Genomic DNA, 15156 nt, shown 5'->3' with positions numbered 1-15156 from the left:
AAGCTTTCTACTGATAAAGACCTTTAATAGAAAGACATGTGACAACATTTCATAAATAGTATTAAATGTAGCTGCCAAAATTTTGTGTTGGAAACATGTAAAAAGCAGTCCAGAAAAGACCAGTAGGGGTCACTCATGCTCAGTCACTGAATGCAGGGCACAGCTTGAGCCTGATGCCCACACAAAGCAATGAGACCTGATGAGGACATGCTGGCATCAGGAGACAGACCCCATGGAAGATGAGAATTTTGCTTCAATGTCTTAAACAGCCATCAGCACAGGGACAGGCAGCCCCTGGCTACTTTAGAGTGGGGGTGAAGAGATGGGATGACCCACGGTGAAATAGGTACAGAAATTCCTACTGCACAACACTTCCAACTAGCTTGTTTACTCAAACTTGTGGAATGGCTGATGTTTGTCTCTAATACATTACAAAAGTCAACTTATAAAAAATACCCAAGAAATAATGTCCACAAAAATGGTTAAGTACGATAAATAGGGTAATTTGTATGGTGTTGTCACTAGCCCTTTAGGCCCTTTCGCCCCTTATCCTGCGGGCCAGCTGGATGTCTTTGGGCATGATGGTCACCCTCTTGGCATGGATGGCGCACAGGTTGGTGTCCTCAAACAGACCCACCAGGTAAGCCTCACTGGCCTCCTGTCGACACAAGATGAACACCATGTTAGATATATCCCATTGTTAAGTTTTAAAAAAGGCAAAATGGTTCCCTTATGTACACACCTGAAGAGCACCAATGGCTGCACTTTGGAAGCGCAGGTCGGTCTTGAAGTCCTGGGCGATCTCCCTCACCAGACGCTGGAAGGGCAGCTTGCGGATGAGCAGCTCAGTGGACTTCTGGTAACGACGGATTTCTCGCAGAGCCACAGTTCCTGGCCTGAAGAACAAATATAGGACACAGGATTTATTACAGATGTTTAAAGCACAAGCCCGAGAGGAAACGTGTTAATCTAATCCAGCATCCACTCACCTGTAACGATGAGGCTTCTTCACTCCACCGGTGGATGGCGCACTCTTCCTGGCTGCCTTGGTAGCGAGCTGCTTCCTTGGCGCCTTACCTCCAGTGGATTTACGGGCAGTCTGCTTGGTACGGGCCATTTTATACTTACTGGAAAAAAGAGGGCAAAATTAATACAACCGGTACAGAAAAAGAACCGGGCTTTGAGGTAGTACCCAGTCTGAGTTGTGGTGCTTTTGCTAAGGTTAGCCTAGCCCAGTCAGCCTGACACAGTTCCCCTCCCCCCAGCCCTCTGCGCGCTCTATGGGAGGCGTCTGGCTCGCTCTGGTGCGCCTTTTTTTCCACCGTCGGAGTTGGGAGCCAAATTCCAAGCACAAAGCGAAACTAGATCATGGAAGTTACGAGTCTTAAGAACAACAATATCACATGTGACCAGCTCTGCTTATGCCTCGCGCGCCTAACAGATAAGAGCCGCGCGCGCCGTCGTTATGAACCTGGCGTTATTTGTAGGCCACAACAAGCCTCTGCTGCTTCTTGCCTTCGCCATTTTTAATCGTTTCACCCCCAAGCGACATTGCCTCGACTCAAACACACGAAATTGTAAACAAAAACACACCCCACTAAATCTGGATTTTTAGAAATTGCCTTTTAAACATAATCCGGAGTTAACCGACGCAAAAAATGTTTCAAATTGGCTTTGTTTTGGTTTATCAGACGAGAAACCGACAACGGAAAGATAGTCTATTGTCCTGTTTAGCCGGTTTTAAGCGACACGTCTTATTTCACTTTAGGCAAGACGATGAACGTGTAATGTACTAAAATACAAGTTTAAACACTCAAAATGTTAAGGCGACATTTGAGAGAATAAAGTATTTACCTTTAGGACGCTGGTTGGTGCGGAGACGACTCGACGGCTGAAAGCGCACGAACGTTTTGCGTGAGGAGGGCTCTGGCTCCGTATTTATTCACTCTACTGACGTAATGCGCACAAAGAGATAACTCTGATTGGTCACTTTTTTTTTTATTGACACGTGGTTTAGCCAATAGGCTCTCGTAACCCAATTACTGGAAATATTTTGAAGTAAGTTGTTTAAGGACGTCGTTTTTTGTTTTTTTTTGCAATATACTGTGGGATTTTATTTGTAGCATTGTAAGAGTGTAAGTTATGACACAACAGGATATTAATAAAGCACAAATGTTGAAATATTGTAACAAAGTGCACAGTTCGGGTGGTCTCGTGCCTACTACTTCCTCTTCTGAAAGCAACTTTCTATCTTCTATTTTGGATGTTTAAAATAAAGGATGGATTTTTATATTTTTCCTACATAAAAACATGACTAAAGAAAAGACATTTGTTATTAATCTGTTATTTCTACAAGCTAAATATTTTCTTTACAAATGCAACTTTTTTTCTCTGTGGCAGATTTAAAATGTGTATCTAATTTCCCCAATTTTGTGTATTTATTATTTTTTATTATTATTTTTTGTTCATTTAATATTTTCTCTATATGGACTGTTTATTCATTTAATCGTGTTTATGGACTGTAATATAATATAATATGCTTTCTAACTGGCCGTTTGAAATTAAAAGAAAAAGTAGCTCCCTGTGTTCTGCGCATGCCCACATCGTAGTAGAATGCGGATTGCAAAGCTAACAAGAATAGCTAGCTACCAAGCTAAAAACAAGGTTATAGTGGTTCCACTTTAAACACATAAAATGTCCAAAACACACACACAGCCCTCATCGTCTTCGGCAGCAACGACCACCGGAGGAGCGTCCACCTCCTCCTCGCCTTCGCCCGCCGGGGGCTCGACATCTCCCGCCACCGTGTTGAACGTACAGCCCGAGAAACCTCAACATTACACGTATGTAGCCTGTTAGCTGCGGAGGCTAACGAAACGTACACAACCTCACGTGTGCTCGGATTTAGCTTCAGACCGTTATCTTTTGGTTTTAAAATAATGTGTGCGAAACAGACGTTAGCTACAAAGCGACTGTAGAGTGATTATGTGGCTGGGTATGTAAACAAAGCACTGATCGGGGATAAGGAGGCCTACGATGCTAGAGCTAGACATTCCTTCATGTGTAAATAAATATAGGCATAGTTAAGCTTTTAAATTCCTCATAATTGTAATAATTGCAAAGCTATGCATACGTTTACATTGAGGTGGTTACGTTTTGTGCTTACTGTGTCTTTAAAACAGTATGTAATTCACCACATAGCTGCACTGTTGTTTACACTTGGCAGAAGCTGGCAAAAGGACATAACGGAGTGGCAAATGTTATATTAAGCAGAGTTTTTTTAGTCAATCTTAACCTTTTTCGTGCATTGCTAAGTGACAAAACGAGTAGATATATTAGTAGTAGGGCTGACCGGTTAGGAGTAAATATCCAATTGTGTTTAGATTTGCAAGATTAATTTTTATAAGAGGATTCTGTTCAAAGTTCACATTTTAAACGCGTCCAGATTAAGAATGAAATATGAACTGACAAACTAATACAAGAAACACATTCAGAAAATGTTTTGACAGATCTAAGCTACAGGGTTGGCAGCTTTTATGCCGAATAATTGTATTGTTTGTGCAGAAAATTATGGTACTTCCAAAATTGCAGCCTTTGTGATTTGCTAATTGCGTTCCTTCAAGTTGCGATTAATGTTGCAACCCTGTGTAATAGTGTTGTTTTGTTTTGCAGATATCTGAAGGAGTTCCGGACCGAACAGTGCCCTCTGTTTGTCCAGCACAAATGTACACAGCATAGGCCCTTCTCATGTTTCCACTGGCACTTTCTGAACCAGCGGAGGAGGAGACCCATGAGAAGAAGAGATGGGACCTTCAACTACAGCCCCGACGTGTACTGTACCAAATATGATGAGGGCTCCGGCACTTGTCCAGACGGAGATGAGTGAGTGGAGGAGAATTTTGTTTTGCCATTATGTATATGCTGTGTTTTCTCATATACAGTAACAGCAAACTTTATGGTTCCAAGGTATGGAAAATAATTGCACACATTATCTTAGAAACGGTCAGACCATATTGAATAAAAAAATCTGAATATTGAAAGTTTGTAATATTGACAAAAATCATTAGTTCAGTATTTCCTTTTATTCTCTTGGTGACAATAATCATACAATATTTTGGCACTCACAAATGCTCTAGAGGAGTCAAATGCCTTTGTTGAAGTTCTAATATCTCGCAAAGTGCAAGTGGGCCATGAGATTTACCACACTTCAAGTTTGCTTTATTTTTATCCACTTTCTCCTGCAGCCTTTTTAAAGGATTTTAATATAGACTGTATACACACTGTATAAACTAATTTTATATATCTGCAATGCAATAACTTCAATATCTATTTTTGATATCTCTTCCACCTTTAGTTTGCAAAGATCACATTACACTAATTAGCCTCTTTTATTGTCAGAGTTTCTAGATTTTCAGAGAGCAGCAAGCGATTAAGTCTTTAAATAAAAGCCCAAAACAGGTGAAACCAGCTCCACAAAAAGAAGTCTAAGATAAAGGAACTAGTTAAGATTTGTGTGTTGCTGCTGAATAAGCACTAATGAGATCTACAGATGTTTTAGAGCATATTTAATATCAAGAATTGCTTAAAAAAGTTAACAGCTTGTAATTCAGTAAATTTTCTGGCTATTTTCATGAAACTGAAATCAAAAAGCTAAATTTGCAAGTGTCTTTCCATAAAAAGAAGCACAAAATTGATTCAAAGAAGCGGACAACTCTGCTAATGTAATTAGAATTAGAAACTTTCTTTATATAACAGTAAAATATAACAGTAAAAATAGCCTACTTGTGCTGTCACAAGTTACATTTTAGTAAAATAATAGGCATAAAACATATATTTTCTTGAATTACATAATATTAGGTACCACAAAGCTCTAACTCTTGTGTATTTAAAATGCTTTAGTTTTAACACATGTACATCCAGAGAGGAGGATATTCATGTGAGGATATGTAAGACAACTGGAGCAGACAGTACACACCTTAGCCTATGACACTTTGAGCCCCATGTGAATAGTGTCTGATGGCTGCTCTGTGTGGACATTAGCACATGAACAAAGTGGGCGCTAGACTCTGTGGGACTTAAACTGAGGGAGCCATTTGAAATGTAAACTGCTCTTTTCCAACATATTCAAATTGGAGAGACAGTCCTTACTGATTTGGTGGTATGTGCTAATGAAGTAGACACATTATTTAGCATTTCAATGTAACTGGTACAGTTGGTTGAGATGTGATAACCTCGAGGAAAAGTATTGTGTAATGTTAAAGGACATACTATATAAAATGATTCTGTATTTGAGGGTCGAGTGCTCCAAAAATTATTGTTTTCACCTATCCCCTTATCCCCACCCACTTCTCACCCACTTGTAATTAATCAAATAATCCCAGGTCAAACATGTAGGGTTCAAAAATGTTACACAGACATTTTTCAACTATAAAAGTAATTAAAAATCCACTGCTTGCTACAGTACAACACAGGTTCTTCAGTTTTCAACAGAAACTCAATGGACTTGTTTCAGTTATTAATTCATTTTAGATCAATGTTTCAGTTTACGGTGAAAACAAATATAGAATAATAATGACGAAATATTGAAGTGTTTAATACACTACATACTAAAAGACAGCATGCCTTCTTTAAGATCTTAACCGTGCCAACAGTTCAATTCTCTCAGCCACATGCAAACGCACCATTAGGATAAGCTGACTGACAACATGACTGAACCTTGATATCTGTTTGTATTTGTATTATTTGATATCTGTTTATATTAAGAAAAAGGGAGGCCAGGAGGGCTTACTGGACTTTGAAAGTTAAACAAATACCCTGTATCTATTTTTACCTATTTTTATTTGCACTCTGTAAAGCACTTTGTGATTTTATCTGTGAAAGGTGCTATATAAATAAAGTTTACTTACTAAGTTTACTTACTGTACCAGCTCTTCAGGATAGTGCACAAATAGCAGTTAACGAAGAAAAGAGAGAAATCTGAGGCACGTGATGTCTGTTTTTGTTTTATTATTATTTTATTGAAGTACTGCCCTGAAGAATTATGGTAAAACACTGGTAACTATTGACCACAAGGACACATTTTATACAAAACATCACAGGCACAATTATAAATGTCATGCCCGCTGTTTAAAAAAAAAAAAAAAAGTAAAAAATCCCTTAGGTCTAGTAGAGCTCTACACATTTTTTGAAATGTATGGCGTTCCTGTAGTTAATTTCTCAATTTTCTCTCAAATCTCAACAGGTCAGTGAAACAAATGAGTTGACATACATTTCAATGACTGTATCTCTTGCTGCATTTCTACATGTTAAAGTATTCTTCATCTTTGTGTCTGTCAGATGCCCGTTCCTTCACAGGACAGCAGGAGACACCGAGCGCAGATACCACCTGCGGTATTACAAAACGGGCTCATGTATTCACGAAACCGACTCCAAAGGCCACTGCAGCAAGAACGGCTCCCACTGCGCTTTTGCTCACGGTTCACACGACCTGCGGAGCCCTGTTTATGACATCAGGTACACACAACGGCAATGATATAGACAGACAGTCATGTTGACATTCTACATCCAGCACATTCTGTGGTGGATGAAGCACTCAATTTTGTCTTAACTAAAAAATACAGGAGCCAAAAATACTTAATACTTTATTCATTCAAAATGTACTTGACAAAGACTGCTTTTGTTCCACAGAAATGATTAGAATTGATTTAATCATTGTTTTAATCATTTTGTTCACCTAAGGGCCAGACTTGTACTCAAATAAAAAAAACAAAAACTCCTTAGCAGTCTCAGACCATAAAGAAAAGTACTTTGTACGTTTTACTTCATTACATTTTTGAACAGGACTGAAAAGTAAATGTAGTGAAGTAAAAAAATATCCACTGTGTATTTGGTATTTAAATATATGAAACAACTCACGCCTTTAAATAATACTAACTATTAAAAAATCTTTACTGGCATTATCCTGCTTTATTGTTACTGTGTCAGTGGAATAAAATAGTGTCAATATTATCATTTAGCTTTATATTTCTCTATAGCAATACGCCGTGCTTTAAAATGTATTATCGTGACAGGCCTTACACTGTGTATAAAGCCTTATGTCCTACTGCCTTTTTTCCACAGAGCGAAAAGGGGCAGTAGGACATAGGCTTATACATGAGGTTGTAGTTGTAACAGGCTTTTTGTTGTTGTGTTCCACCAGGGAGCTGCAGGTGATCGAGTCTCAGGGGGGCTCCGGGACAGCAGAGGGGGGAGGGGGAGGAGGAGGAGGAGGGGACGGCCAGTCGGGACAAGCAGCCAGCACCGCCCTTATAGAGAAGATACTGAGCGAAGAACCCCGCTGGCAAGGTAATCAGTTATTGCATGATTCCATGAAATTAAATGTACTGTGTTCATCATGTGGTCATATTTCTCTGAGATTTTGACAGGTTATGTTGGAAATGAAAACCCATCACTTGGTTCCAGAAGTAAATTTCCAGTTAATTTTTTCCCCTGCTTTTTCCTCTGACTGTGTTAACTCAAGACCTATATTTTTATTTATTTTTCTGAAACTTAATAAATCACCTTGTTATTATTAAATGTGTTTTTCGCACTGAAAAGAACTCCAATATCAACAGCAGTTACCACATAGCTGGATAGTTTCCGTCTTGCCTTTTAAATTATTCATATTTGAATTTTTGAAAACGTCAATAGGAAAAATGAATGGTTAAATTTACTTCTGAAACTTTTGCGGGCTTCAAAGTGGGCGTGACTGTTTTTCTCCGTATATTGAACAGCCCTAGCAGAACAAGAAGCTAATTTTTACCATTTCTTATTACAGATAACAACTATGTCCTGTCCCACTACAAAACTGAACTGTGTAAGAAACCTCCTCGCCTCTGTCGCCAAGGTTACGCCTGCCCCTACTACCACAACAGCAAAGACCGGAGACGCAGCCCACACAAGCACAAATACAGGTGATCTATGAGGATGGAATAAAAAAAGGAGTCCTTCCACTTTATCGCTGGTGCGTTTATATGAAAATTTACACATTATGGCTTTATTTTGCTGCCCAGAGCACTGCCATGTCCGTCGGTGAAGCAAAGTGAGGAGTGGGGGGATCCCAGTAAATGTGAGGGGGCAGAGGGCTGTCAGTACTGCCACACCCGCACCGAGCAGCAGTTTCACCCAGAGGTTTGTCCTTCTAACCACAACTAATACTAGTGAGATATTAAAGAGCAAAAGACATTAGATTTCAAAACCGATTGTTCAATGGGAAGTAGGTTCTCTTGATTATATTGTGATTTGCCAAGTGTTACTCTAGTATTTAGCAGTAATTAAAGACTACAATATATCAATGCATTTGAAAGATAGATGTTTTGTGTAATTATAATAATGCATTGGATTTATACAACGGTTTCAAGGACACCCCGCGTGCTTTACAGTGCAGTATTCATTCCACCAGCACTCACACACACATCACTGTCGTACTAGGAAATGGTAGGTGAAGTGCTTTCCTACACTATGACAGAACTTAATCAGAGTGGGAATTGATCCTCAACATTTGGTTTGGTGGACAAGTGCTCTAACCACACCTGAACTTTCCTACTAAACAAGCCAGACAAATTTTGTAACAGAATGTGCAGCGTGTCGTAACGGTAACTTGTTTTCTTGTAGATCTATAAATCCACAAAGTGTAACGACATGCAGCAGTCCGGCAGCTGCCCAAGAGGACCCTTCTGTGCCTTTGCCCATGTAGAAAGTAAGTCGTCTAATCCTGCATGTGTGTACTGTACGCACCAGCCTCCTCCCTGCGTCTCACGTCTCTAACTGCTCTGTCCCCACGCAGAGCCTTTGGGCCCAGAGGACTCTCCGGCCTCCTGCCCCACACCCGGCTCTCCTCCGGTGCCTCGACCTCCGGACCCCCTGCCCGCCCTAGAGCCTCCGTCCAGCCCCGGGGGAGTCAGCGCAGGGATCGGGTCTGCCATGGACCACTTCTCCCCTGCCATGGGCTCCTTGGTCCCAGAGCAGGGGCTTCTGGGTAGTGTGGTGTCGCTGTGTGAGGAGGTGGGCGGGCCTGATGTGCTGTCTCCGTGGGCGGGGGAAGGCGGGTACGGGAGGGCGCCTGGGTTCGAGAGGGAAGATCAGGTGAGTGGTAGCGACACAATGAGTGAATGTTCAATGAGCATATGACAGGTTAGAAAAGCCATTTCACTAAAACTTCTTGATAATGATGGTAACTATATTTATCGTTTTACCTCCTGGTTGGACATGGGCAGCAGATGGCATATGTAATTCACTTACTGTTAACTAGAAAGGACAAAAAACTTGTTCAAATTACACAATAGTTATAATTAGACTAATAAAAATAACTGACAACACTTTTACTTTGTTAAATGAAGGTTTAAACTGTCAGAAAAAATACCTTCCTTGTGCCTAAATTGTCCCTGCAGTTTGGATTGATTCTGTTTTTGGATCCACCAGTACTTCCTGTTATTCTATACTACTTCTCTGTTTTTTCCACAAACCGCCACTTACCAGATGTAAAACTATGATAAATATTGACCACAGGTAGAATCACACCAAACCATGTCATAATTAGAAAAAATATTAAAGCCTGTCATATGCAGTTCATGTGATTGTGATGTTTGATGGAGGCATGTTTGTGTTTTCAGGCCAAGCAAAGGGGCTTTGCTCTTGAGCGCAGCAAAGACATGTCCTCAGCACAGAGCAAACAGGTGACTTCTGTTGGTTTATATTGGTTATAAGTTGAATATTTTTATGTAGTTATGTAGTTTCTGATGTAGTTATGTAGTTTCTGATGTTGGTTACAGAACATCTTCCAGTTCATATAACTAAATAAACATGGCCGGCATTTGAACAGTGCAGCTTGAAAAGGATTAAGGAACAAAAAGAAACATGTACCGGTAATATAAAACATATTAAAGGGGATGTAGCTGCTTTTTTCATGTAATAAAGTAAAAACTGTCTTTCCCCAGCACCATAGACTGTAAAGAAGTGGACTGAGGGAATATGACATCACAACGTTCAGCTCAAGTCAAATAAAGCCAATCGAGGCTCACAGTAATAGAGGCTAAATTGGAGTTAAGTTCTGTATTTGAAATTCTGAGTGCATAACCAGAGAGACAATTACGATCAAGGTTACTGAAGGTACAGCCCTTCCCTCTTGCACAGGGTTTAGGCAGGGAGCAGGCGCTTGGCAATCAAACCTGTTATTAACTCTAGCAGAGCTGACCTCTGGGAAAGACGACATTTGATTGGTCTTTTATTAATGTGTTGCTGTTTATATTTTGACTTAGACAAAATAGCAAATGAAAAACCTCTATGGAACATGGTATCTAGTGGTCCAGATGTGTCTTTAAGGCGGGTGTGCTGTTGCTTAGGGTGTGCTGTTGCTTAACATTCGCTCTTCACATGCACATTTTGATTTAAACTTGAAAATGAAAGAAAATGAAACTCAGAACAAAGAATGCATCAGGACTCAACATGGTTTCACATATTTATCATTTTTTTCTCCAGGACCTGTTGGTGTTTTTACCGGTGGGCAGTCCGCTCAGTCTCTCCTCCAGTATTCCCTCCAGTCTGGCAGCCACACCTCCCAGCCCCGCTCCTCTGGGCCCCCCCGGACCCTCCTTCTCCTCGGGAATGAACGCCAACGCCCTGCCCTTCTACCCCACCAGCGAAACGGTGGAGTCTGTAGTTGGTAAGACGGGCTTCACTATAACACTCAGCTACAATGTTTTCTACCACTTCCATTTTATACATTGTCATTTTAAAGAAGCATTATGTAACTTTTCTGGTGGTTGGTCTGTCACCAGCTTGTCTGTTATTATATTTCCACGGAGACAAGCTTTACCTGGAATGTTCCACAGTATGCTACATTTAATTTATTTATATCCATGGAGAAAGCAGATGACATTTCAGTTATAGTTCAGATCTGTGGAGAGGTGATCCCACTCACAGGAAGAATGCATGTTTTAACAAGGTAATTTTGAGCATTAGAACAAAAATATTCATGGGTTTCAGAATGATGGAAAAAAATAAGACTGTTCCCATAGCAACTAATCATTTATGTCAATGGAGACAAGCAGGTGACGTCCCAGTGCAAAGTTACAGGTCAGATTTATAGAGGCGACACCACTCACACTAAGAATGCAAGTTTATTGAGCTATTTTTGAGCAATAAGAAATGATAAAAATGAGCACTGTTCCCATAGCAACGTACTATTTATGTTGATCGAGACGAGCAAGTGTCGGATCAGGGCCATGTTACAGGTCAAATCTATGGAGAAGTGACCCTACTTTCTGTAAGAATGCATGTTCATCAAAGCATTTTTGAGCAATAGAAAAAAATCATGTACAGCACCTTTAAATGTCTTTTGTGTTGTACAGAATCCGCCCTGGATGATCTAGACCTGAATGATTTTGGTGTGTCAGCGCTGGAGAGGAGTTTAGAAAGCAGCGTGGGGGTCATGATAGGTATTACTTTGTCATTTTCAACATATTTGACAGTTCCACCTGTGCAATTGTAACATGTGTTTTTACGTTTTGCTTCAGGAGGTAGCCAGCTTCAGAGTTCAGCTCCCGTCAATATTCCAGGCTCCTTCAGCAGCTCCGCCCCCTTTGGCTCGCCCTCGCCTTCTCCACCAATCAGAGCGCACGCTTCACCGTTCTTAGCCTCACATTTATCTAATCCTGGCCAATCAGAAAGCCCTTTTCTAGGACCGTCCCATAGCTCTTTAGGTTTGTAAAACTATTTTTTAAATATTTATAATAAACCATGGCTGTAGTGAATTTTATCTGAATTATATCCTCTGTGCTTATTATTTTTGTGGAACCTGAGATAACTTGTCACTAAAATAACAAGTAAAAAACAAAGACTTTAACTTTAATGGATGGTGGCAAATAGCAAATGGTAAAAGCTGCAGTTACAGTGTTTCTTTAACAGTCTCTAATGTCTTCCTGTGCTCTCTCTGCAGGTTTGAATGGTATGAATAGCAATATTTGGGAGCACTTTCCATCTGGGCAGGGATCTCCTGGGACCCCTCCAACCCTCCTGCCCTCAGCCCCGTGTCCTGAGACAGTGAGGCTCAAACAGGAGCTGGATGAAGCCCACCGAGCGCTCAAGCAGTGGGGCCACAGCTGGAGGCACACAGCTCAGGTATGTACGGTGTGGACGAGAGGAGCCTGTGTAGGTATGACTCTACAGGGGACGTCATATTTAAGTTTGTGTGGGTATGAAGTGAGGACCACGAATCAGGTCTCCATGAGCTAAATCCTTCATTATTAGATCAGCAACATGGTGTAAAGTTCAGATATAGATTAATGTGAGCTAAGATTAGGGTTTGGGTTAGTTAGGCAAGTAATAATTATTTTTAAAGTCAGGATCAGTCTCCAGAAAACAAAAGTAAGTCAATGTAATGTCCCCAAAAACATGGCAACCCAGCATGAGTGTATGACTGTGTGTGTGAATGTTTAATGCATACACAAACCATTATACAATAGAGGCAAATAATATAAATGTGTATCAGCAAAGCAGCAGCTTTAGGTATAAAGAAGGTCCAGTGAATGTAGCGGCAGCATGTGCCTGGTTGTGTTGATGGATGTATGAATCATCACATCTGACCACGTGTGTTTGTCCTTAGTCGTGGGCAGCTATGAAGGCGGAAGCCGAGGAGTCCCGAGCCCATGCGGCGCGGTTAGCCATGGAAGCAGAGCGGGCCAAACAGGCAGAGGAGGAGGCACAGAGGCAGGCCGCCCTCCTCCAGGAGGCCTTGGAGAGCCTGCGCAGAGGAGAGAACCCTCACCTAGATGTGCACCAGCTGCAGCTGCTGCACAGGCTGCCCTTGGAGTCTGTGCTGAGCCTGCAGGCCCAGCTCTGCACTTGCCTACATGCAGTGGAACAGGTAAACACTAGCTCTGTTTACAAACTGTGAGGCAGCTCTAATGGCTGTAAGCAAGGGGCTTTGGATCAGAGCCCATTTCAGTGGAAGAGGACCGCAAACGTGAACATTTATCAATCAATAACAATTTCCATATTCCTGTCATTATTAATTAGAGAACAAGCTTTCCTTATGTAATTTTCTCATCTGTTATCAATCAGTTAGTCTGTGTTTGGTCTATGACTATGAGCAGAGGTGGGCAGTACTCATTTACATTTAATTGAGTAACTTTTTAAAGAAATTTTACTTTTTCAAGATAGTCTTCTAGCAGCATATTTTGATGCTTTACTCCTACTTCAGTAAAACTTTGATATAAGTAACAGTACTCTTACTTGTAAGTCTACAAGTGACAAAAGCTTTATGTTGACAACATGAAATTATTTGAACCGCTCCTTCAGATATGATTTAATTTTTCTCAGATTACTTTAACTTCAAATTATAAATCTGATTTTCAACAGTTACTCTTTACGTTACTCTTACTTTAGTAGTAGTTTCCTAAATACTTTTTTACTCTTTCTAATTTCTTGGACCACTACTTTGTACTTCTACTTTTATTATTTAATTAATATTATTTTGAATTAACGTTACTGTTACTTGAGTACAATTGTTAGCTACACTACTGACCTCTGAATAGTTGTACAGCCATGTATAATCATGATTGAACATTTACTTTGAGACTTCAGGTCATAGTTACAATATCAGCTTACAATATCTCTCTTTGTGTATCAGGTGGTGTACCGTAAGCAGCGTCAGTGCTGTGTGTCGTGTGGGGAGCCAGGCTCACAGTCTCTGCCCTGTGGACATGGACTTCAGTGTGAGAGCTGCTCCTCCTCCACAGAGTGCCCCATGTGCCCTGAACATAAACAGGAGCAGAAGCAGCAGCAGCAGCCTCCTCAGCCCCTCTCCTGACCCCCACACACCCCACCACCTCCTCCTCATGATCCACACCAGCCACGCACTGCAGTCCAGCTCTTTTTATAACCACCTTTTTATTCATCAGACTGGGCCGTGGCTGCAAGGTCAACTGCAAAGTCCAATGTATACTTTTCAACTTAGCTTCTTTCAAATTCCCAGTGTTACTCATGGAACAGCACAACATTTGACTGTGTATTGTTCTTGACCAGCAGCACTGTTTGTATTAACTTGTCATCATTTAAACAAATCTTAATATCTATTCCATTGATATTTGAACAGTGATTCTATTTAATCTTAAAGGGCCAATGCTACAGGATAATGTCTGCTTAGGTTTTAGGTCATTTATAGTGAAGGTTATGAGTCCAATACAGTTGTCTGCAGACTGCATTATGGGAGCAACTTGACAAAATAACATTTGAAGGTTTTCTCCGTAAACCGTTCATATATATTCTCAATACAGAGGATGGCTGTCCATAATGTGGTCTGTGCGTAATAATAACCAAATAATACAACTAATTGCACTGATTTTTGTAAAGAAACTAATGCTTGTAGAAAATGGTTTTAGCATTAATAATGAACTGATAATAAGAACAGAAGGTAAATGAAATGTGTATGAGATCATGCAGACTATATTGTTCTAATGCTACAGCCAAAGGGGGCCCTCCTACCAGACAACTGGTAGCACTTCTGTGGACTTACATGTTTAATTTCATTTTTATATTACTTAGTTTAGTCTAAATGAAAATTAATGTGTTACAATAACATATTTAAATGTAGTATTTGTTTTGCTATACAACAGACGGCCTCTGTTAATACACTCAGGTTTTCTCAAGAAGAAAGCATGTTAACACAATCAAGGCAAATGTACTCAAACTTGTGTAGTCTTTGAAATTACCTTTTTTACTTTACATTTTACATATACATTTAAAAATACATTTTGATTTTCTGGCTCTTGTTTTGTGTTCAATTAATATGTGACAGTTTAATCTGCCAAATCTTGACATTTGTAGTAATCTTTGACATTTTACATTGTGTCAAAAGTAGTCTAATATATATATTATATATATATATATATATATAAAACTCTCCATAGTCCCGTGCTGTCATACTTATCTGTTGCACTGAGAAGAGAAGCATCAGTCAGGACGCAGCGGCAGATGTCAAAGTGTTTCATGATCACTGTGATGTAACTTCATACTGTCCACCACACTTCATCATCACCAGTGTTTGCCTCTGAGTGGAGTTCCTTTGTTTTTGGTACAGACCAGTCAAATAAATGGTATATTTTTGGAGGAACACGTGTT

The 15156-nt window shown here is 40.2% G+C and overlaps 2 protein-coding genes across 2 annotated transcripts; one reads left to right on the top strand and one right to left on the bottom strand.

The window, feature by feature from the left end:
* Window positions 1-4: 4 nt before the first annotated feature.
* On the bottom strand, window positions 5-1944 carry LOC117387111 (histone H3.3A). The gene is made up of 4 exons (XM_033984519.2): window positions 1855-1944; window positions 990-1127; window positions 743-896; window positions 5-658 (listed from the first exon to the last, which is right to left on the bottom strand). Exons 2-4 carry the CDS (start codon window positions 1115-1117, stop codon window positions 530-532), a joined length of 411 nt encoding a protein of 136 aa, XP_033840410.1. The 5' UTR covers window positions 1118-1127; window positions 1855-1944; the 3' UTR covers window positions 5-529.
* A 659-nt stretch (window positions 1945-2603) lies between these two features.
* Window positions 2604-15148, top strand: unk (unk zinc finger). Its single transcript, XM_033984514.2, has 15 exons — window positions 2604-2843; window positions 3673-3882; window positions 6337-6513; window positions 7199-7344; window positions 7817-7952; window positions 8052-8169; window positions 8653-8737; window positions 8825-9123; window positions 9651-9713; window positions 10516-10699; window positions 11388-11474; window positions 11553-11738; window positions 11975-12156; window positions 12641-12901; window positions 13667-15148. Exons 1-15 carry the CDS (start codon window positions 2695-2697, stop codon window positions 13844-13846), a joined length of 2463 nt encoding a protein of 820 aa, XP_033840405.1. The 5' UTR covers window positions 2604-2694; the 3' UTR covers window positions 13847-15148.
* Window positions 15149-15156: the final 8 nt, after the last annotated feature.

The sequence above is a fragment of the Periophthalmus magnuspinnatus genome, chromosome 19 (assembly GCF_009829125.3).
Source record: "Periophthalmus magnuspinnatus isolate fPerMag1 chromosome 19, fPerMag1.2.pri, whole genome shotgun sequence".
NCBI lineage: Eukaryota > Metazoa > Chordata > Actinopteri > Gobiiformes > Gobiidae > Periophthalmus > Periophthalmus magnuspinnatus.
This window is presented reverse-complemented; position numbering and strand designations above follow the sequence as displayed.

What these genes read in the sequence shown, in the direction of transcription:
- unk (XM_033984514.2), top strand. Translation starts at nt 2,695, where the DNA reads ATGTCCAAAACACACACACAGCCCTCATCGTCTTCGGCAGCAACGACC. An exon ending in GAGAAACCTCAACATTACAC is followed by an intron (nt 2,844 to 3,672) that starts GTATGTAGCCTG and finishes TTTGTTTTGCAG; the next exon opens with ATATCTGAAGGAGTTCCGGA. An exon ending in CCACACAAGCACAAATACAG is followed by an intron (nt 7,953 to 8,051) that starts GTGATCTATGAG and finishes TTTGCTGCCCAG; the next exon opens with AGCACTGCCATGTCCGTCGG.
- LOC117387111 (XM_033984519.2), bottom strand. Translation starts at nt 1,117, where the DNA reads ATGGCCCGTACCAAGCAGACTGCCCGTAAATCCACTGGAGGTAAGGCG. An exon ending in AAGAAGCCTCATCGTTACAG is followed by an intron (nt 897 to 989) that starts GTGAGTGGATGC and finishes TTTGTTCTTCAG; the next exon opens with GCCAGGAACTGTGGCTCTGC. An exon ending in CAGCCATTGGTGCTCTTCAG is followed by an intron (nt 659 to 742) that starts GTGTGTACATAA and finishes TTGTGTCGACAG; the next exon opens with GAGGCCAGTGAGGCTTACCT.